This window comes from Pomacea canaliculata, linkage group LG2, assembly GCF_003073045.1.
Source record: "Pomacea canaliculata isolate SZHN2017 linkage group LG2, ASM307304v1, whole genome shotgun sequence".
Classification (NCBI taxonomy): domain Eukaryota; kingdom Metazoa; phylum Mollusca; class Gastropoda; order Architaenioglossa; family Ampullariidae; genus Pomacea; species Pomacea canaliculata.
Window position 1 is genome coordinate 41,841,420 of NC_037591.1, and position 22,266 is coordinate 41,863,685.

Here is a 22,266-nt window from a genome sequence, read left to right on the forward strand (position 1 = left end):
AATGTCCTTACTGATGGAAATTGACGGAGATGGTGATGGTGGATGTTTCTTGCTTCCAGTGTTATGAAAAGCAGCAAGCAGACGACAACTAGGTACAACCGTGTTTGCTTAGTCATCGTGATTGATAGACCACTTGGTTTAAGATCTCTTCAGAAAAAATAATCACATTACATTATTTTAATCTTATCAGTACTAATCAACGTTAAATAAGGTGTGGAAAATGTGGAAAAGAACTTTTACCTAGTATGGAAAACATTTGTTCAGTCAAATATTCAGTGAAACGGAGGATTCAAAGTACAAAGGATAAAATATATCAGTCAATAAATAAGCCTAATAATACTAGTCTTGACAAAACTGTTAGCCACATCATAAGAAGTGTAAGCAGTGGGATTATTTATGTGCTAGTGCATCACGACACTCACATACAACGAGTTAAGCAAGAAACACACACAACTGTGCTTTTGTCTACTTGCGTTTAAAGCCAGTAACGGCGATGTTAACCTCGACAGATTTCGTCGTTAGGTTGTCGCTGTCTGTAGTGTGGGGAAGACAACTGTTTAAATAGACGTCGCTAGTCACGTGACGTCAGCGCGAAGCTCAGTCATCTTCCGTTGTCGACGTGGCTGTTATTAAAGAATAAAGTTTTAACAGAAGTTAAAGGACTAGTAGGGTGCAATATCTATCTACAGACTTAGCTAAGAGCGGTGTATGATTCATGATGAATACACTACTTTTGTTTTTTAATCTTTTGCCTACAAACCTCACAATCACAATAAAATGTCAAAATGTAGAGTTCTAACTTTGGACGTGGCCTTCACACCTTTAATGTCTTTCTTTGCAATCCTGACTCAGTCTTGTCATCCTCTTTCTGTGCCAGGTGATGTTCGAGTTCGTGTGTTTCGAGAATGAAAGCGGGGACTGTTGACACATATTTTATTTAATAAAGTATTTCAGCCCTAGTAGTCCTTTGAATAACAACGTATAAAAGAAATTCTTCAGAGTAAAGAGTAGGATTCACTTGAATCTCGTCTCTGTTCGCGTTTGTTCATATGGGAAAAGTTGAAGGTTTTGTAGCATGATGTGTTTAAGAAGAGAAATGACATAGGACTCTTTCGTTTACTTAGACGAAGTCTCGTTCTCCGTCACGTGACCTTATGACATGTGACCAAGACTGCTTACCAAGTGAAACAGACTGTTTTCTATAATTTTTAAAACTATGCTTTGAAAAGTTCACTTTAAAACATGAATGAACTCACGTGACACCACCGATGACGACGTGAAATCTTCACAAAGACCTCAGACACTTCCTGTACGTCACTGACTGACGTCACACCCAGACTGACGTCACACCCAGACTCGTGTGCTTGACCATTTCGGGAAGCTATGGCGGTTACTCGGCGGAAGGACACAACGGTCGATTTCACTGGAGTTTTTTCGTTTTTTATAAACACCGGCAACCGACATAGTGCTAATAAGTGGTTTAGTAAAAGATTCTAACTATTCATTTACTAGTTGTGATAATAGTTTGGGGTATTTTCGTTATTTCCAAACCCACTGGAAGATCGTCTATGGTGAAAGAAGGAAGGCGTGCATGTCGTAAGGGAGGTGGGTGAAGTTGTAACCATCCACCGGCAGCAGGAGGCAGCAGCAGTGTTCTCGTTGCTGCTGAGGATAAAGTGTAATTTTAGATATTAAAGAAACAAAACCAACAGAGATGGAGAGAAAATATAAGAGAATATACAAAATCAAAGAGGCACAAGAAGGCCTCTTCCTCTCTTTATTATTCTTCACAAAATGATCTTCCCTCTAGTCCAGTGGCACTTAATATGCACAACAACGGCTTTATTTGAGTCACAAATTCCGAACAAAACCTCTATAAAATTTTTTTATCAATCTTTACCAATCGATTAGTTTTTATATATTTATATATCTCAACTTATTAATTACATTCTGACATTTTAACTGTATTAAGAGAAAAAAAAGCAACTCATAAAAACTTTAAAAAGACTTAGAGAAACAAAAAGATTCAAACAATTAGAAACTCAAAAACAAAACACGTCAGCAAGTGTGTCACCAAACTTACTTTTGACGTCGTGAGCAACAGCGCATACGTCTTCTCGGAAGACACGTCACATGGATAGCCGGTTTTGACGCACTGAAACCGAACCAAACACATCATTAGTTGAAGTCGGTGATGAAGACATTAAAGTGTTGGACGGATTAGAGCGCAACTCTGCCTAGAGGATTGCTTGTCTGGAAAAGACTCTAGGGTGTTTTGCACTTATTGTAACAACCTTCTTTCAATTTCTTTCTCAGTTCACTGCCCGCTGCAAGCGAGGCTCTGGATTTCTCGCGGTCTTCACTGTAGGGAGGATGTTGGACATGAAGCTGGCCACAATGGCTAACACCACATTCTTGTGGCATCTTCGTGTTTTAGCGACACCAGACTTTTACACCAGACATCAGCAGCGATAGCAATCAGTGTCCTTCACATCACTCTCCTGCTTGTAAGGTCCTTCACCACTGCGCATACGTGTCATATCTTCCCAGTCGCCCACCGGAAGATGAAGTATTTTGTGCAAAACATTTTGTATTACACGATTATGTATACTTTCTTACTTCGAACATTGAAACCTTTATTTAAATGATTTCTACAGGGTCTGAGTAAGAAGGCATAACAACATTAGAGTATTTAATATACTTTGTAAAGCCTGTTGCTGTATCTTAATAACTATAGTATCAATTACAGAGTATCATTATATTTAGCTATCAAGAACCTTCTAGAAATGTCCTTACTGATGGACTTTGAGCCAGACGGAGATGATGGTGATGGTGAATGTGTCTCGCTTCCAGTGTTATGAAAAGCAGCAACAAGACGACAGCTAGGTACAACCGTGATTGTTCAGTCATCGTGATTGATAGACCGCTTGGTTTAAGATTAAAAAAAATCACATTACATTATTTTCATCCAGTCAGCACTCATCAATGTTAAATAAGGTTTTGAAAATATGGAAACGAACTTTTACCTTGTATGCAAAACTGTTGTTCAGTCAAATCTTCACTAAAAAGGAAGATTCAAAGTACAAAAATATAAAATATATCAGTAAATAAATAATCCTAATAATACTAGTACCATTACACTCACATACAACGAGTTAAGCAAGAAACACACACAACTGTGCTTTTGTCTACTTGCGTTTAAAGCCAGTAACGGCGATGTTAACCTCGACAGACGTCGTCGTTAGGTTGTCACTGTCTGTGGTGTGGGGAAGACAACGGTTAGTACCGACGTCGATAATCACGTGTTGTCAGCGCGAAGCTCAGTCATCTTCCGTTGTCGACGTGGCGGTTATCAAAGAATCAAGGTTTAACAGAAGTTAAAGGACTGGTAGTGTGCAATATCTATCTATAGACTTAGCTAAGAGCGGTGTTTGATTCATGATGAATACACTATACTCTTCTCCCTGATGAATATACTACTTTTATTTTTTAATAATTTTCCTAAAAATATCGATCTTTAAAAAAGTCAAAATGTACAGGTCAGTTGTACTCGTAATTACCAGAAGTTCCGAGTTGTAACTCTGGCCGTGGCCTTCACACCGTTAATGTGTTTCTGTACAATCCTGACTTTAGTCTTGTCATCCTCTTTCTGTGCTGGTTGAAGTTTGAATTTTTGTGTGTCGAGAATGAAAGAGGGGACTGTTGGCACATATTTTAGTGAATAAAGTAATTTCGCGCACCAGTAGTCCTTTAAATAGCTACTTATTACTGAAATTTGTCAGATTGTGTCCCCGTGTCTTCTGTTTTCTATTACAATTTTTACATCCCTAATCAACTCTTTTATTTCCAATTTTAATTTTACTGGATAGACATACTTGATTCTATTTAAACCTTATTATGGAATGCGACTTTCTCAGTGAGTTTAGACACTAACCTGCTGTGATTCAGATTATGCTTGCCTAGTAATTTATTTTAAAAAAGCTATATTATTAATTGTATTTATTAACAAATTTGAATACACGTACTCACGAAACTACTGAGTTTATTAAGTCCGTAGGATGCTATTTAGTCACTTCTTGGTGCCAATAGAAGGATAAATAAATGTGTAGGAAAGATCATAACGGGGCCTGGTAAGATTCCAACGGTTGAATCCGTACTGACAACTACAAATACTGTTTTAGCATTCGGATTCTTACAAATGTATTTACTTCACTCTGTTGATACTTGAAACTTTACCAGTGGACCATACTGGGACTGACAAACTATTTCTTAGTACAAGAAACACTTAATAGAAGCCGCAGTCACACAAAACAAATCTCTACACTGTATTTTATTGCAATAATTAATAATCAATCGTGCTCCTGACATGAATAGTTAGGTCACGTGATGTTCCTCTATAAACCTTTCTCAGTGATGAGATTGTAGTATATTGTATAGTATATTTATGATGAAGTATGCTAGTAACACACCAGCCTATGTCCCTACAAGCGAGTCTTGGCCAACAATTCCGTTCACAACAGTCAGAACTCAGTAAGGGGAGTGTACTGCTGCTGTCAGAGTATTTATCTGCGTAGTTGTTCCCCTTTGACTGTAACAAGCGACTGTGACAGTAATCCTTTTTGAGAGGCTGAGTTGTTTCTGTGTGTGTCTTGTTTGACTCTGTGGTGCTACCCCTGACCAGACTTGTTAGAAGAGTGGAATGTCTTCACTTGAGAACCTGTTGTCTCAAACACTTTTGTTTTTGATTTTGTAATTGTTTGCATCTTTTTGTGTCTCTAAGTCTTTTTAACGTTCTTAGGAGTTTTTTTTCGCATAATACTACTAAAATGGCAGAATGTAATTAATAAGTTGGGATATATAAATATATAGAAAAACGTAAAACATCAGATTTTATATATGATATGGTATATTCTTTACTAGTTATTCTACTGTCGTAGAACATCTGACAATACGGATAATAGAATGCACACAAGTAAACATACAATCCACCTTGTGTGTTTACCACAAGAGTGAAGTTTTAAAAAAGGAATTAAAAAATGCTGACTAAAATATTTGTTATCAGAAAAAATGAGCTTTTTTAATGTTCAAAGAATCAGACGGACAGGCTTCACTTAGCGGTGTTTAAAGATATTTTTCCTGATTAGTTTCCATAGCCTATTTAGGTTTATACAATGTCAAAATATAAAATAATGTGGACATTTGTGTCTTGCAGACAACAGAGAAAAAAACGCCTTTCAAGTCCTTGCATGGGAGAGAAATTGAAACAGGCGCTTTCCTTGAAAATTATACACACAGAAAAGAGAGAGAGTCCGGGCATACAGAATACACACACAGAATAACGCACTCACACACACACACACACACACACACACACACACACACACACACACACACACACACACACACACACACTCACACACTCACACACACTCACACACACTCACACACTCACACACACTCACACACACTCACATACACTCACACACACTCACACACACTCATAAACTGACCCACTTACACACACACTCACACACACACAAGAGAGAGGACGAGTACATACACAGCCGCTCTAACAATCAAACAAAGTAAAAAGAATATAAAGAGAGTGTTGAGGAAGAGAGTAAAGAGAGATGACTAGTGTGTGCAACACAAAGTTGCTAATTTTTCTCCATCTTCTGCAGTGAAAGACTCAAACGCCAACAACCTGCTTCCTGTGGAACAAGTTCCTTGTGCTGCAACACTTGCTTTGAGACATTTGAAGAGGTCAGTAGACAGATTGCTTGGCTTCCCTTGTTTATCTTGAGTTCCACTTTTTATAGTGTGACACTATGTTGATATCTGGTGTGTGTTTAGTTTGACATTTTAGCACTATCTAACGGTAAATGGTTTCTATAAAGTATCCATAGGCTATACAACAGTCTACTTGTTTTATTTACCAACATCTAAGAGGAATGGTTCACGGTAATCAGCAATGATCGACGTGGTAGTTTCTTTACATGATGACAATAGAGGTTGACATTAATCGTTTGCTCTTACATGATTTCGAATGATGACTGGGTATTTTGTGTTTCTTGACACAGATGCTATTTAAATATATTTTAAACACTGTAAAGGAAGTGTACGTGGTACAGCGATGGCTAAGTGGACATGGACACAAACAAAGGAGAAAAAAACCCAGACATGTATTTTTCTTTCGACTTGCGCCAAATGACTTCGATATTTACCTCGAAAGAGACTTTAGGTCACCTGCTCTCCTTCTGAGGTGTCGAGAGCCTAATTATAAAAAAAAGACGCCACTGGTCACGTGATACCAACAAATTTACAGCAATTTGTTGTGTTTGTTATCACACCAGCCTTAGCTCCTTGTCAAGGATGTTCCTCCAGTTAGCACTTTAGCAGTCAGTGAACGCTTCTAACAGAAATCACGATAGTTTTACCTGAGGACACCTTTAATATTAATTTCTTTTTACCTCAACTGCTTGCCAAAGTATATTGCAGGCTATAATTCCAAATAGAGTTTTGGTCCTCAATATTTTACTAAACCATCATTAACATTCATCTTTTAGCTTTGAACGATTTCTGTTGCTCAGGTGATAAGAGTGAGGAGGTGGGGGGGGGTGTGACTGGAAAGGCGGAACTTGAATTCAGTCAAACGTGACTGGCTGATGACACTGTGGTGTTATGTTCTGTCATACAACCAGCCTCTCAAACAAATTTTTGAGATTTATGTTCTGCAGTATGTCTTTCTCGTTCTGAGTAATTTTGAATTTTGTCAGACACACAGACATTAGTCACAAAAGTCACACAAGACCAGTTTGCTGTTAGTGGAATTTATTTTATTGTTGAATTTCTTGAACAAACACAGCAATTGAGAAATACAGAAAAATTCTTTAAATGCATGAAAATACAATAAATTTAGAGACACCCTTGAAATCAGTGATCTTATACTCGTGCGATGACTTCCTATTATTAGTTGACATCCCAGAATCGGACAGTAGGCAGACGCACCCTGTTGTTGTTACTATTGGGTACATCCAGCATCCAATACTCATTGGTAGCAGGTGACATTAGTCCGTTTGTATTCTGAGAAGGTCCGTCCATCTACCTTCTGGCGTGAGAACAAAATGCAAAACATTTGGTGTAATTGTCATTCAAAGTGTGACATTTGCACTAAGTTCTAATATAAACATAACTAGTTAAGTCTTGTCAACAAATAGTTACCGATTTCTCACGATTACAACTTAAAAGTTTTAATGCTGTAAACAACTCAGAAAATCGTTTAAAAATAAAGGTTGAGTGGAAGTAATATTTTCTACAAAATGTTTGTAATGTCTTAATGTTCTCAGGTCAGTTGATGTCTCTCAGTAAATTTAATAGTTTAATTGTTGCACCTGTTTATTTGTGTGTGTGTGTTTGCTTGTTTGTTTGTTTGGCTGGTTGGTTTGTTGTGGGTTTTTTTCACCACATCAGTGGAAGGCAATGCGTTGTGGCTAGTGTTCCTTAGAAAGAAAAGTATGAGATACATGTTATTACTCGAGGCTATGAAAATAAAAGAAAGTGCTGATTTTTATCAGTTTTCAGTGCATTTGTTAAGGTTTAGACACCTTCGTGCTGATGGGCTCTGTCACCTATAAACGACTATTGCACCAGTTCTTTCGCCTGCTTCTACTTTGTTTATTTGTGTACTGCGATGAAGGCGTCAACATTGACACTACATTATGAGTCAGAAATGTTCTCAAGGTCTCTCGGGCTGGACTTTTGAAAGAACTAGGTAAACCATACTAGTACAACATACTAGCTACTCAAATCTTAATACATTCCTTTTCTTAATCGTTTATATATTTTTCTTACGATATATTTATTAATATTCACAAAAATTCGCACACAAATTCGTAATGTTACCTTGGTGTAATCTTCATGGAACGTCGCTTGCAGACACGTTTAGCTTTTGCTGCAAAATTATTAAAAAAATCACTGGCAGTCAAAGTAAGAAAGTATGTTGATGTGAGTTAGATGTCAACTATCTGCTCATGCTCGCACCACAATATTTAGCATCTTAAAAAAAAATAAAAAGTGTCAGGTCAGTGGCTTATCTGTGTACATGACTAGAGGTGTTGGATGGCTGCAACATGTAACAACGGTTTCCACAGTGACTGAGGTGAGCCGCAGCGTGCAATGGTAGGTCAGCTCACTCTTGCTTACTTTCACCAGCCACCTCCTTCCTTTCCTGGCCTCCCTCCACAATCGTTGATAGTGTGTGGTCAGTCACGTGGTGTGTGGTCAGTCACGTGGTGTGTGGTCAGTCACGTGGTGTGTGGTCAGTCAAATGGTGTGTGGTCAGTCACGTGGTGTGTGGTCAGTCACGTGGTGTGTGGTCAGTCACGTGGTTTGTGGTCAGTCACATGGAAAACTAAAACGAAAAGAAGAGCCATCGGGGAGGTGATTATTGACTATTGATAGTTACGATCACATGTTGTAGACTAGAAGTCAGAGCACAGACATATGTTGTGTCTTTATTTCTGTGTTAGTAGAATGAATACTACTATGAAGGTTGGAACCTGGAAACAAAGCCTGTTCAGCAGGTTTTTTTCTATTGTCGCTGTTGTTACAATTTGAAAATGCTTTGGTTGTACATGGTGACTGCCAGTTATTCCAAGCTAAAAGCCATGGGGATGTTTTCCGTTTAATGAAATTACCGTGTGCGGACGTTTTGCCGACCGGAGTCGGACGTTTCGCCGCATTATGAGAAATGTGTGAGCAAACGGTTCACATGAGGAGGGATAATGAGAGAGATAGTTCCCTGATACATTGATACAGTGGCGAGAGAAATGTGTGAGCTAAGGGGCGTCCCACACTTGACTTCGGCTAAAGGTCCCGCGTGAAATGCCGAATGAAGTGCCCCGCGCCGAAACGTCCGTGTACCGAAATTACATTTCAAATTCCGTTTAATGTGTTTCTCTAAAACCATCCAGATGCACAATCACATCAATAGGGGCATGATACAGACAACGTTTTGACTCTCATTTTTCGTCAAGTTATCATTATTTCTTTATCTTTTATGTCAAGACTTGAAAGTAGGCGTGTTTAAAATATAAGACTACAGCGAGTGGTGATACAGGTGAAAATGTTACAGACACCAGAAGGCATACAGGTGTGACAAGAAAGTGAGTCAGGTGTAAGGTGAGGTGTTACGCTATGGTGACAAGAAGACACGTCAGCAAGTGTGTCACAAACTTACTTTTGACGTCGTGAGCAACAGCACACACGTCATCTTGGAAGCAACAAGGAGACACGTCACATGGGTAGCCGGTTTTGACGCACTGAAACCGAACCAAACACATCATTAGTTGACGTCGGTGATGAAGACATTAAAGTGTTGGACGGATTAGAGCTACACCCTGCCTAGAGGATTGCTTGTCTGGAACAGACTCTAAAGTGTTTTACTATTGTTGTAACAACCTTCATGATTTCTCTTGATTAATTTTGTCTTTTTATGTCACTCGTGTTGAAATTGTAATGTCCTGTAAGGACACTGTCCTTCGTCCTAATAATAAACTAATAAACTAAAATCTTAACGATGCACACGTTGAACCACAATGTGCATACACAGATGTGCTGACATCCAAGGATCTGTACCTGCCATAAGAGAGTCACATCATCCTGCAAGTGAGATACTAGAGATGCTGAAAGTTTAGAATTTCATGTTGCATCTTGCGCTTAAAAATATGGGTGACTGGTGCTAAACTGACCTTCTAGTCTCAGTGTAAGGTTTTACCAAATACTAACACAAACTTAGGATGTCTCCTAGTTCCTAGATGTCCACAAGTTGTCTTTCAATGGCTGTGGTTTTCTTCTATTTGACAGATGGAATGTCCTTGTCAGCTTCAGAGGATTTATGACCTCAGTAACATTATACACGTTTGAAAATGCTCTTCTTAAATGTTAATTTGAAGAGTAAATTATACTTCAGTAATATGTGGATAATGGTGGTCACGGATGAGTCACAAAGCATACATGTTGAGGGAAAGTTGCGTGGCTGTTGGGATGTTACTCCGGTTACTGCGGTTTGGGATCAGAAATTGTTTTCCATGGACTTCTTTCTCTGTTCACTGCCCGCTGCAAGCAAAGCTGTGGATTTCTCGATGTCTTTACTGTAGGGATGATGTTTGACATGAAGCTGACCTCAATGGCTAACCTTTTTCCAATGATTTCTACAGAGACTGCTTAAGAAGATATAACATTAGATTATTTAATATACTTTGTAAAGACTGTTGCTGTATCTTAATAACTATAGTAGCAACTAAGGAATCTCATTATATCTAGTTATCAAGAACCTTCTAGAAATGTCCTTACTGATTGAGCCAGACGGTGATGGTGATGGTGGATGTGTCTCGCTTCCAGTGTTATGAAAAGCAGCAAACAGACGACAGCTAGGTACAACCGTGTTTGTTTAGTCATCGTGATTGGTAGACCGCTTGGTTTAAGATCTCTTTAGAAAAAGTAATCACATTACATTATTTTCATCTTATCAGTACTATCAACGTTAAATAAGGTATGGAAAATGTGGAAAAGAACTTTTACCTAGTATGGAAAACTGTTGTTGAGTCAAAATCTTCAGTGAAACGTAGGGTTCAAAGTACAAAAATATAAAATATATCTGTAAATAAATAATCCTAATAATACTAGTACCATTACACTCACATACAACTAGTTATACAAGAAACACACACAACTGTGCTTTTGTCTACTTGCGTTTAAAGTCAGTAACGGCGATGTTAACCTCGACAGACGTCGTCATTAGATTCTCACTGTCTGTAGTGTGGGGAAGACAACTGTTAGAAACGACGTCGCTAATCACGTGACGTCGGCGCGAAGCTCAGTTATCTTGCGTTGTTGATGTGGCGGTTACTAAAGAATAAAGGTTTAAAAGAAGTTTTAGGTCTAGTATGTCTCTTTTTTTGCAATTTTAATACTGCTTTAACATGCTTATTGTGTTTAAACTTCATTAACGAAGGTGACTTTGTCAGTGAGTACAGACACTAAGCTGCTGTGATTCAGACAATGAATTGATTCAAGAAACTACATTATTTATTGTATTTAACATTAACAATGTTGAATACACGTGCTCACGAAAGTTTTAATTCTTTTAAGACCATAACGGGTCCTGGTAAGATTCAAACGGTTGAATCCGTACTGACAACTACAAATACTATTTTACCATTCGGATTCTTACAAATGTATTTACTTCACCCTTTTGATACTTGAATCTTTACCAATGGACCATACTGGTACTGAAAAACTATCACTTAGTACAAGAAACACTTAATAGAAGCCGCACTGACAACAAATATTTACACTGTAATCGTGCTACTGACATGAATAGTTAGGTCACGTGATGTTCCTCTATAAACCTTTCTCAGTGATGAGATTGTAGTATATTGTATGTTATATTTATGATGAAGTATGCCTATTAACACACCAGCCCATGTCCCTACAAGGGAGGGGCCTGTGTTGGCCAAGAATTCGGCACACGACAGTCAGAACTCAGTAAGGGGAGTGTACTGCTGCTGTCAGAGCATTTATCTGCGTAATTGTTCCCCTTTGACTATAACAACCTACTGTGAGAGTAATTCTTTTTTGTTTAGTATGTTTTCCATTTGAAAAAGAGGCAGAAACATTGCGTAACGATTGCTCGAGATCTTGTTTGCAATCCCGGCATCCTTTTTCTTGATGGAGCAACATCTACTCTACACTCAGAGCGTGAAAAGATTGTGCAGATTGCAGTGGACTAGGTGTATATTGTTTACTGTATTGTCTATCTGTGTCAGTCTGTTTGTCTGTCTTTTTATTTGTCTGTCAACCATTCAGAATGCAGATGTGATCTTTGTGCTGGAGAATGGTAAGGTTTTGGAGCAAAGAACTCACCAGGAGCTGGTGGAAAAACATGGCGCTCACGCAGTCTTTGTCAGCAATTAGAGTATACGGTAGTGACGCGTAAGTTGTTTGAAGAATACATTCCATTTACTCAACTTTTAAAACATTATTTAACTAAAGCCACTTAGATAATAATCGGAGAAAGTCTTTCAAATAATAGACTAATAGACTGGAGAAATAGCAGAGGATCATGAAACCGATCAAGTAGAAAGGATATTAGTCTGGTTTATACATTGGGAATGTAAGTTGCAGTAGTGGCCAGAAAAAATTGAAATCAAAGATTTTGAAATTCATATTTATGTCTGTCTCAGGAAGTATGTATATTATTGTAGATGAAAGTACGAATGACAAGTATGCCTGGTGTGTGTGTGTGTTTGTGAATGAGAAAGTGAGACAGAGTGTTACAGAACAAAGGAAACAATACTTTAGTATGTTTTACACTTTTGTAAGTGCATTTTATATGGGGATGCTTAGGACACTTGGCAAGCACAGCGATGTCATAAATGATATTTTACTACACATTGTTTATTTTTTGGCTTCAAAACCAAAACGGGTAAAGCGTGATGCTGTGTGTAGTGTTCCCACTGTTGATGTTCACTCCTTGCCAGTTTATTATATACTTGTAGATCAATGAATTTCTTACAGTCAACATAGAAGGGTACTAAAAATATAAATAGTGGAAAATCCTGATGTTGGTCTTATACGGTAGATACTACTCGTGATGGGTAAGCCTCTTATGTTTTTTTTCAGGGGGTAGGTATGGTATTGTCATGGAGAATTTTGGGAATTAAAGAAGCATGTGAACTTCACCTAAAAAAAAAGAAAAGTAAAAGAAAGGAATTCACAACTAACTTAACAAGATCTGACTGTGAAGACAAACGTTATTTGTTTCAAGAACGCGAGATTGTACGAGGTAACCATACCAATGATAAATAATCTAGAATTCGATTTCGCGAATACTTTTTTGTTTTTGCTTTTTTTTTCTTTGTTTTTTAGGAACTGTCTTAAAACTCTCCCTGTTGAGTTTGAACGATTCGCTGGGACGCGATGAGAGTGACGGGTGGGTCAGGCTGGGTTGTGGTAGGCGAATCCAATCAGTCACTGACTGGCTAATGAGACTGTGTTGTTGTTTTCTGTGTCTACAGGAGTTTGTCATTCAACCAGCAATACAAGAAAAACTTGAATTTTTTTTTTTAATGTTCCACAACATGCTTCCCAATTTTGAGAAAGTTTGTATTTTGTCACACACATACACATTAATGACAAAAGTCGCAGAAAAACAGTTTGCTTTCAATGGAATTTAATATTTTCTTTAATTCTTTGAACGTACAGAACACTTGATAAATACAGTGAAAATCCCTCAATGCATACATTTGCAGACACCTTTGAACTCGGTGATCTTTATACTCGTGCGATTCGTTAACATCCCAAACTCGGACAGTAGGCAGACCACCCTGTTGTTGTTACTATTTGGGTACATCGAGCATCCCATGCTAGTTTCCTTCAGGCGACATCATTCACTTGTTATTCTGTCAATGTCGCGGAGGCTGTTGGTTTGAGAGCAAAATTATTTATATATTCAACATATTGTTACCGATTATTTACGATCGCAATTTAAAAGTGTCATTGCTGTAATCGTTATCAAACAAATGTTAAGTACAAGCCAACGGGACACAAGACCCACCACTGACCGTGTTCTGGGATCACATGGGCAACAACACAATAGAATGTGCCAGTGCCATGTACAAGACTTCAGATAGTACCAGACAATCGGCAACTAGAGGGCAGCAGTTGTACCCACCCACAACAGACGAGATTGTTTTCAGTTCTTTCGCCTGCTTCGATATATATATATATTTTTTTATTTGGTTAAGCTGGTGAAGGCGTCCACATTGACACTACATTATGAGTCAGACACATGTTCTCAAGGTCTCTCTGGCTAAACTTTTAACTAGGTAACCCATACTAATACAACATACTAGCTACTAAAATCTTAATACATTTCTTTTATTATCACTTTATATATTTTTGTCCCGGATATACTTATTAATATTAACAAAAATGCGCAGAGAAAAAATCTAATGTTACCTCTATTAGTTGTTAATCAAACATCACTTGCAGACGCGTTGTGGGTTTGCTGTAAAATTTAAAAAAATCACTGGCAATCAAAGTCAGAAAGCATGTTGATGCGAGTTAGATGTCCACTATCTGTACATGCAGCACCACAACCATTAGCACTTTACAAATAAAACTGAGAACTGTCAGGTCAGTGGCCTATCTGTGTACATGTCTAGAGGTGTTGATGGCTGCAACATGTAACAACGGTTTCCACAGTGGCTGAGGTGAGCCGCAGCGTGCAATGGTAGGTCAGCTCACTCTTGCTTACTTTCACCAGCCACCTCCTTCCTTTCCTGGCCTCCCTCCACAATCGTTTATAGTGTGTGGTCAGTCACGTGGTGTGGTCAGTCACGTGGTGTGTGGTCAGTCACGTGGTGTGTGGTCAGTCTCATGGTTAAAACTAAAACGTTTATGTAAGTTTGGGCAAAAGAGGAGGAGGTGATTGTGACTATTGATAGATACCGATCACATGTTGCAGACTAGAAGTCAGAGAAGTTTTCGCAGGAATTTGGCCACGTATGTTGTGTCCTTACTTCTGTCAGCAGGCAAAGAACAAGTCTTTCACCCGTAGACCAGAACGAATACTACTATGAAGGTTGCTACTTGGAAACAAAGCCTGTTAAGCAGGTTTTTTCTATTGTCGGTTTTGTTATAATTTACAACTAATATGGCTGTAAATGGTGACTGCCAGTTATTCAAAGCTATAATCACATGGGAATGTTTTCCGTTTAATGTGCTTGTCTAAAACCATCCAGGAGACGAGGATCTGTGTCTCTACAATGTCTAGAGTTGTGTCGGAGATAAAGAGCGAGAGGACTATGGCGGATACACAATCACATAAATAGGGGCATCATACAGACACAGACAATAGACAGTGAGGTACATTTCAGTGTAAAACGATGCAAAATAAACCTGCTGTAAGATTGAAGATATTTGCGTGTATTCTACAAACTTATACTTGTCACAAACATTAAAATTTTGTGTTGTTTTAATTGTTGTTGTTTTGTCTCAAGTTATCATTATTTCTTTTTCTTTTCTGTCAAGCCGTGAAAGTACGCGTGTTTAAAATATAAGACTACAGCGACTGGTGATACAGATGTACATGTTACAGACACCAGGTGTGACAAGAAAGTGGGAGTTAGGTGTCAGGTGAGGTGTTCAGCTATCGTGACACGAAGAGACATCAGTAAGTGTGTATCCAAACTTACACATAGATGTAACATAGTCGCACTTGTCGCTGACTTTGCAACAAGGAATGTTGTTACACGGAGCGAAGGTCCTGGCGCACTGAAACCGAACCAAAGACATCATTAGTTGAAGTCGGTGATGAAGACGAATGAGAGCACAATCTCGCCTAGCGGAACAGACTCTATGGTGTTTTTACGATTCTTGTAACAACCTTCATGATTTATCTTGATTAATACTTTTTTTCTATATCACTCGTGTTGAAATTGTCATGTCCACCAAGGAAAATGTTCTTCTTCCTAATAATAAACAAAAATCTTAACAATGCACATGTAAAACCACAATGTACATACACCAGCTCACAGTGAAGATCTCATGTGCTGACATCCAAGGATCTGTACCTGCCATAAGGGAGTCACATCATCCTACAAGTGAAATACTGGAGCTGCTTAAAGTGGAGGATTTCATGTTGCATCTTGCACTCAAAAATACGGGTGACTGGTGCCAAACTAACCTTCTAGTCACACTGTAAGGTTTTACATAATACTAACACAAAATTGGGATGTCCACTAGTTGTCTATCAAAGTCTGTTGTTTTCTTCTATTTGACAGATTGAATGTCCTTGCCAGCTTCAGTGGATTTTATGCCCTCAGTAACATTATACACAATCTCAATTTGTAAATGTTCTTCTTAGTTCAAAATGTTGATATGAAGATGAAGTTACACACCAGTAACAGTGGGATAATAGTGGTCACGGATGAGTGACAAAGCAAACATGTTGAGTAAAAGTTGGGATGTTTCTCCGGATACTGCGGTTTGGGATCAGACTTTGCTTTTCATGTACTTATTTCTCAGTTCACTGCCCGCTGCAAGCGAGGCTCTGGATTTCTCGCGGTCTTCACTGTAGGGAGGATGTTGGACATGAGCTGGCAGAAGCAATGGCTACACACATTCTTGTGGCATCTTCGTGTTTCAGCGACACCAGGCCTTTTACACCAGACATCAGCAGCGATAGCAATCAGTGTCCTTCACATCACTCTCCTGCTTCTAAGATCTTCCACCACTGCGCATGCGTGTCAGATTCTCCCAGTTGCCCACCGTACTCAGTGCAAAACATTTTGTATTTTACGATTATGTATACTTTCTGACTTCGAAGTTTGAAAACTTTTTTGAAATGATTTCTACAGAGACTGCTTAAGAAGGCATAACAACATTAGAGTATTTAATATACTTTGTAAAGCCTGTTGCTGTATCTTAATAACTGTAGTAGAAACTACAGAGTATCATCATATCTGGCTATCAAGAACCTTCTAGAAATGTTCTTACTGATCGACTTTGAGCCAGACGGTGATGATGGTGATGGTGAATATGTCTCGCTTCCAGTGTTATGAAAAGCAGCAACAAGACGACAGCTAGGTACAACTGTGTTTGTTTAGTCATCGTGATTGGTAGACCGCTTGGTTTGAGATCTCTTTAGAAAAAAAATCACATTACATTATTTTCATCTTATCAGTACTATCAACGTTAAATAAGGTGTTGAAAATATGGAAAAGAACTTTTACCTAGTATGGAAAACAGTTGTTGAGTCAAATCTTCAGTGAAACTTACTGTTGAAAGTACAAAAGGATAAAATATATCAGTAAATAAATAATCCTAATAATACTAGTACCATTACACTCACATACAACGAGTTAAGCAAGAAACACACACAACTGTGCTTTTGTCTACTTGCGTTTAAAGCCAGTAACGGCGATGTTAACCTCGACAGACGTCGTCGTTAGGTTGTCACTGTCTGTAGTGTGGGGAAGATAACTGGGAAAAACGAAGTCACTAGTCACATGACGTCAGCACGAAGCTCAATTATCTTCCGTTGTCGACGTGGCGGTTATTAAAGAATAAAGGTTTAACAGAAGTTAAAAGACTAGTAGGGTGCAATATGTATCTATTGACTTAGCTAAGAGCGGTGTATGATACTCTTCTCCCTGATGAATATACTACTTTTGTTTTTTAATCATTGGCCTACACACGGCACACTCTTTAAAAAGGTCAAAATCTAGGGGTTTGTTGTAGTCGTAATTACCAGATGGTGTGAGTTCAAATTCTGGCCTTATGTCACTTGCACTCTACAGTGCCTTTCAGACCAGGAAGACAATTAAATAAAAAAGACAACAATTTAAATTTTAAAATAAATATAATTTGAAGTAAAAGAAAGCACAAAACAAAACCAGATTTCCCAACCCACAGTCTGAACACTTCCACTGTCACCTAACATCTAATGTTCCTTCCGACTATTCAACTCTCCACAATGTTACCAGTTGAAAATGACACCAAGTCTCTACTTTAATATAACACAAAGTTTCCACTTCTAGGTAACACAAATATATCCACTTGAAAGTAACACAAAGTTTCCACTGACACCGATGTTCTTCTTGAATTTATTTCTAATTCAGCTCTGGTTGCTGAACCCCAGGCGTTTACGATGAATAAGCGAAGAACAAAAAACAAAAGAGAAAAACACAAAAACCTGGAGAGCAAAAAATAACGAGTCTTTAAACAAAATGGCAATTTCAACTTTAACTATATTTAACCATATTCATAAAATATACACAAATATATCACACTCATCGAACACAGAAATTTCCCCATTCTTCAAACCCAAACGCAGACTCACCGAAAAGCAACAGAAAGGCCCACTCACCTAAACGGATTCAATGTTACACTACGCTACAAATCTGGTCAGGATGTGCCCAGTCCAGTCAGGACTAACTTCCAAGTCTGTTCAGGACTTGTTACATAACAATACAAATCTGTTCGGGCTTTGTACCCAGGACTACAACACCAAGACCCGGTTGCATTGCTCGGGCGTAGCTAGTCCCCTGCTAGTCCCGACTAAACCCCCTTATACCCGACTAGCTAGTCTCCTCACTTACGCCGGTTGCACTGCTCTGGACTAGACTCGCGACTAGCCACGTCCGAACTAGTAACTACGGACTAAGGGTTTTACAAAAACCTTCACGGGTTTCCACCGCGAAACGAAATTTTCACGCGGGAGATCACTCTAATCTCGAAAATGTCAGATGCTAAAGTGAAAGACAAATTAAAAAATAAAACGTCTATGGATTAATAGTGACAGTCGCTGCAAATCAGACGTTGCTCTTGTCAAAATTTCGAACGGACTGCAACTGAAAGAAGCAGCGGAAAGATGTGGTGAGGACGGTGTGTGCCCAGTCGTCGGCAGAACGATCAATGCATGAGGTAAATAAACTGTTTTGAAGTTTTTTGCATGTAAACAACCACAAAACTAATGCATAAAAATATTTTTTCTTTTGGATAGGTGGAATCAATTTGGAAAATAAAGTATCGCTCTGGCTGACAGGTTGCTATTTGTTATTTTCAGGCAATGAAGAAATGCTCCGCGAGTGATAAACAATGTCCACAATGTAAAGCGGCCCTGTACAAAATGAAGTCCACAACCTCAGATTGCAGAGTAGATTGATGCAATCCTAAATTATGTTTGGGTTGCATAATCATGATATGTTTCAATAACATGTTACTCTCAGCTCTTGTTATTTAGTTCCTCTTTGTTTTCTGTATTTGAATTTATTCTTTGTTAGTACTGTTGTGTATTCTTTTATAGTTCATATGTTGTTTGTTTTCCTGTTCCTTGCATGTTGTCCATGTTTTGTTCTTGTTCTTAAGAGCTAAGAACAAGCTCCTTAGGAGGGTATGTGCTTTACAAATTTTGCATTTATCATTATTAATCCAAGTTTCAATGGCGTTGAACACATCAGTTACTAAAAAATATTTAAACTCTCTGTTAATTGATCATTCTTGTCTATTTATAGCCAGTCTCTTGAATCATGGCAGTTTTTTAAACAACATTAATAGTTCTTAAATATTAATGTAATTTTTATTTTACTTTATATTGAAACTTTATATTGAAACTTTATAGTTGAAACTTACTAGCTGTAGTTCTTTTTTGTGTTGATTCAGTTAACTTTTCAGTCTTAAGTCCTCATGGCTGAATGTGTATTAGATCATGTCACTGTTAGCATTCATGTATTGGTTGATGAATTGAGTGCAACATGTATGTCTGTTATGCTGCATGGTACCAACATTCTAACATGTTAACATGCACATATTTTATGAGGAAAAAAAAAAAGAAAGTGCAAGAATCCTAAATCCTTGTCTTGAAAAGGAGCTGACAGACGTTGTATATATAAAATTTTGTTTGTTTGTTTTTTTGCAATCATTAAAAGTAAATTCTGCCGTACACTATGTATTAGTTTTCATTCTGGTCAGCAGCAAGCGAGAAATGTCATGTTACTGCTCTCTCCCCTATTGAAATGAGCTCAGGACTATTCAATAGCAGTTCAAGTGGTCCTCTCTACTTTATTCAGGTGATAATGAAAATTGTTCAGTTGAAAAGGTGAATCCAGGTACAAACATAATTGTAGTTCATGTGTATCTGTTTTTTGCATATTATGTATTATAAATGAAATATTTGTCAGTACGCAATCTTGTAATTGCCATCTCAGACATGTCCCACAGTTTTTTAACCTAGAGGACCAGTGAACCACTTTAGATCCCTCCAACATGAGTAACCATGTCAGGAGCTAGTGCTCCTGTCGGCATACTTCTAGGGGTCATCAAGACAAGAATGCCACTTGACCATGGCAAAGTGGTGGTCCAACAGAGGGGAAAAAAACATGTGCACACTAAAATCTATAGTATACACCTGTAAACGCTAAGAACTACAGTATATACATGTAGGCTCCAAAACCTACAATGTGTGCATACTGAGCCACACAGATATTTAAAACTAAGACAAAACTATTTTCATTGAAAAAATCTCTTTTACTGTAAAAAAAAATATTATACAAAGAGAAAACTGCTTGAATTATCTGGCTTCATACAAATTTAAATCACTTTCTAGAAGCACATCTTTTTCCAGTTGGTACCCTCTTCATTGTAAGCCCTCATAGGGAGAGTGTCACAAGAATCACACGACTTCCATCATCTGGTCCCTGCTGCAACACTTGTGGAAATGAAAGTCCCTCTGTGCTGCAACATTCCAGAATCAGGGAAACATACACTGTATTAGTAATAATGAGTGAGGGTGGTGACCATACAAGAAAATCATGTTCCAGTAAGGAACATTTGAAGCTGTTCCTGGGTAAAATAACTAGGTGTTGTGTTTAGTTTAAAGCTCCCACTGTTTGGGGATGTTCACCATCCAAAATCATCAACACTTTTGTTTCTACCTTTCATGGTGATGGGACTTTTGATCTCCACACATCCCTTCCCACAGTAATCACACCTTCCTATACCATTAATCAAATATATTATTTAAAACTAGTCCTGTGTCGCATATTTGAAACTCTTTATGAACTTTCACCAGGACATCTTTATACAAAAGCTTTTAAAATTACTGACAAGGCTGGCTGGTCTACATGCATGACAAACACTGTGCATGTTTGAGGCTGTTATTCATCCAGCCTTCATCTTAAACCTCTATGAGGACTTATGCTGATCACAAGTTTTGCTTAATCTGATGAAAAAGACATGTCTTAATTTTAACTTTGAAATTCTGCATACAAATAAATTGTACTTCACCATCAAATATTAAAGCTGTAGGAGAAGGATCTGTGAATAAGGGACTCTTGCTTTGTTCTTGCACTTAAGGCTTGTTGACCTCCATAAAGTTCAACATCATGATTATCATCATGCTCATCATACAGAATGCATACTATACTTGTGCAATACTATGCATGCCATGATGATAACTATAGCTCTCTTTGGACTGTACCTGCAAACAGGCCCGGTTCTACCTATTAGGCGAACTAGGCAATCGCCTAGGGCGCAGCGACCGAGGGGGGCGGAAAAAATGGCTGCCTTTTTTTTTTTTTTAAATGAATAATTTAGGGGAAAATGTCATTTTCACAAATGATATTAGCAGGACACTTTTCCTCTGCTTGTAGACTGACCACCACGCTAGTTTCTCAGTACATGTATGACAGGAAAACCCCACTATCGCATTATCCCAGGGCGCACCTGCAGTGACCAGCTAACCAGCAGGGAAGTAGAGGGCGGGAGAGGGGCGGGGTTGGTGGAAGGCACCTTTTCCTCTGCTTGTAGGTTGACTTCACCACCGAGTTTCTCAGTTCATGTAGTGATGTAGTACAGGAAAACCCATTATTACAGGGCGCACTTGAAGTGACCAGCTAACCAGCGGGGAAGAAGAGGGCGGAGAATAGACAGCGGAGGGGCGGGTTGGTGGATGGGGCTTGGTCAGTGCGGACCCCTACGATGGAGTGGACCGCATTCCACTAATACCAAGCTCACCTTTCTTTCCTCTATCTTACTATTGAAGAGGTTCCACACTTATGCATTGAAAACACTGCAGCTGAGATCAGGGACAACAACACTGACTTGAGTTTGCTACGCGAGTTTCTCTTTGGTTATGACAACAGTTTTATGCTCAATATTGTTTACACTTACGAACTTTTAACCCGAAGGAACTTACCTAATGTCACCAACGCGTTCTTAGTTAATAAGAGTATTAAAGTCTTTAGCAGACAAACATCAAGGTAGAGCCATTTGAAGTTTATAGCATATCTATTTACTGACACTGATGGCCTATAGTCTTGTACTTACTGTTGTGACTCATGGTCGTGAATATTTAACTTTCTTATTAATTATTAAATTTCTGTTCGTTTGGTGTAGTACGCTTAATTTAGTTGTTAATTTGTAATGTTTATTTTTATTATCTAAGAGTGCATCTGTTTGTCTACAGTTTGAATGGCTAGCTTGTTGTTATGCTCTATTGACAGAATATTTGAAATTGGTTATTAAGAGATAATGCGTACTAAAACCTACAGTGTGTATACTTCTCTTGTTTTCACCTAACCCTATGCTGGACACCACGCAGTGTTGATCACTGGACTGTGTGGGGAACTGCCCTGACACCATGATTTACAACTTTGCATTGTTAGTGTCTAGAAGACTCTCTCTCATTGCCCGCCCACC

General features: G+C 38.4%; 1 protein-coding gene and 2 long non-coding RNA genes across 9 annotated transcripts; all 3 read right to left on the bottom strand.

Annotated features, from left to right (window-relative positions):
• Nucleotides 1-6,814: 6,814 nt before the first annotated feature.
• On the bottom strand, nt 6,815-10,837 carry LOC112556240. 6 transcript variants are annotated; one of them, XR_003097667.1, is made up of 5 exons: nt 10,781-10,837; nt 10,354-10,489; nt 9,239-9,320; nt 7,903-7,951; nt 6,815-7,108 (listed from the first exon to the last, which is right to left on the bottom strand). XR_003097667.1 is itself a non-coding variant. In XM_025225075.1 (5 exons), exons 1-5 carry the CDS (start codon nt 10,796-10,798, stop codon nt 7,102-7,104), a joined length of 321 nt encoding a protein of 106 aa, XP_025080860.1. In that variant the 5' UTR covers nt 10,799-10,820; the 3' UTR covers nt 6,815-7,101. The 6 variants fall into 6 exon arrangements, 2 of the variants coding, with proteins under 2 accessions (XP_025080860.1, XP_025080859.1); XR_003097666.1 differs by having other exon boundaries at nt 10,734-10,817; XR_003097665.1 differs by having other exon boundaries at nt 10,731-10,801.
• Nucleotides 10,838-13,339: 2,502 nt separating this feature from the next.
• LOC112556243 lies at nt 13,340-17,045 on the bottom strand. Of its 2 annotated transcripts, none has more exons than XR_003097675.1 (5): nt 16,919-17,045; nt 16,564-16,693; nt 15,261-15,339; nt 14,023-14,071; nt 13,340-13,481 (listed from the first exon to the last, which is right to left on the bottom strand). It is a non-coding gene; the product is annotated as an uncharacterized LOC112556243 (long non-coding RNA). The 2 variants fall into 2 exon arrangements; XR_003097676.1 differs by having other exon boundaries at nt 16,564-16,708; nt 16,919-17,039.
• A 3,028-nt stretch (nt 17,046-20,073) lies between these two features.
• Nucleotides 20,074-20,907, bottom strand: LOC112556254. The gene is made up of 2 exons (XR_003097696.1): nt 20,854-20,907; nt 20,074-20,301 (listed from the first exon to the last, which is right to left on the bottom strand). It is a non-coding gene; the product is annotated as an uncharacterized LOC112556254 (long non-coding RNA).
• Between the last annotated feature and the right edge of the window lie 1,359 nt (nt 20,908-22,266).

Excerpts from the sequence above, each read along its gene's own strand:
- LOC112556240 (XM_025225074.1), bottom strand. The coding sequence starts at position 10,798 with ATGACGACGTCTGTCGAGGTTAACATCGCCGTTACTGACTTTAAACGC. Across the intron at positions 9,321-10,353 it reads ATCACCGTCTGGCTCAATCA|TGCGTCAAAACCGGCTACCC; the intron begins GTAAGGACATTT and ends GTTCGGTTTCAG. Across the intron at positions 7,952-9,238 it reads TGTTGCTCACGACGTCAAAA|CAAAAGCTAAACGTGTCTGC; the intron begins GTAAGTTTGTGA and ends ATAATTTTGCAG.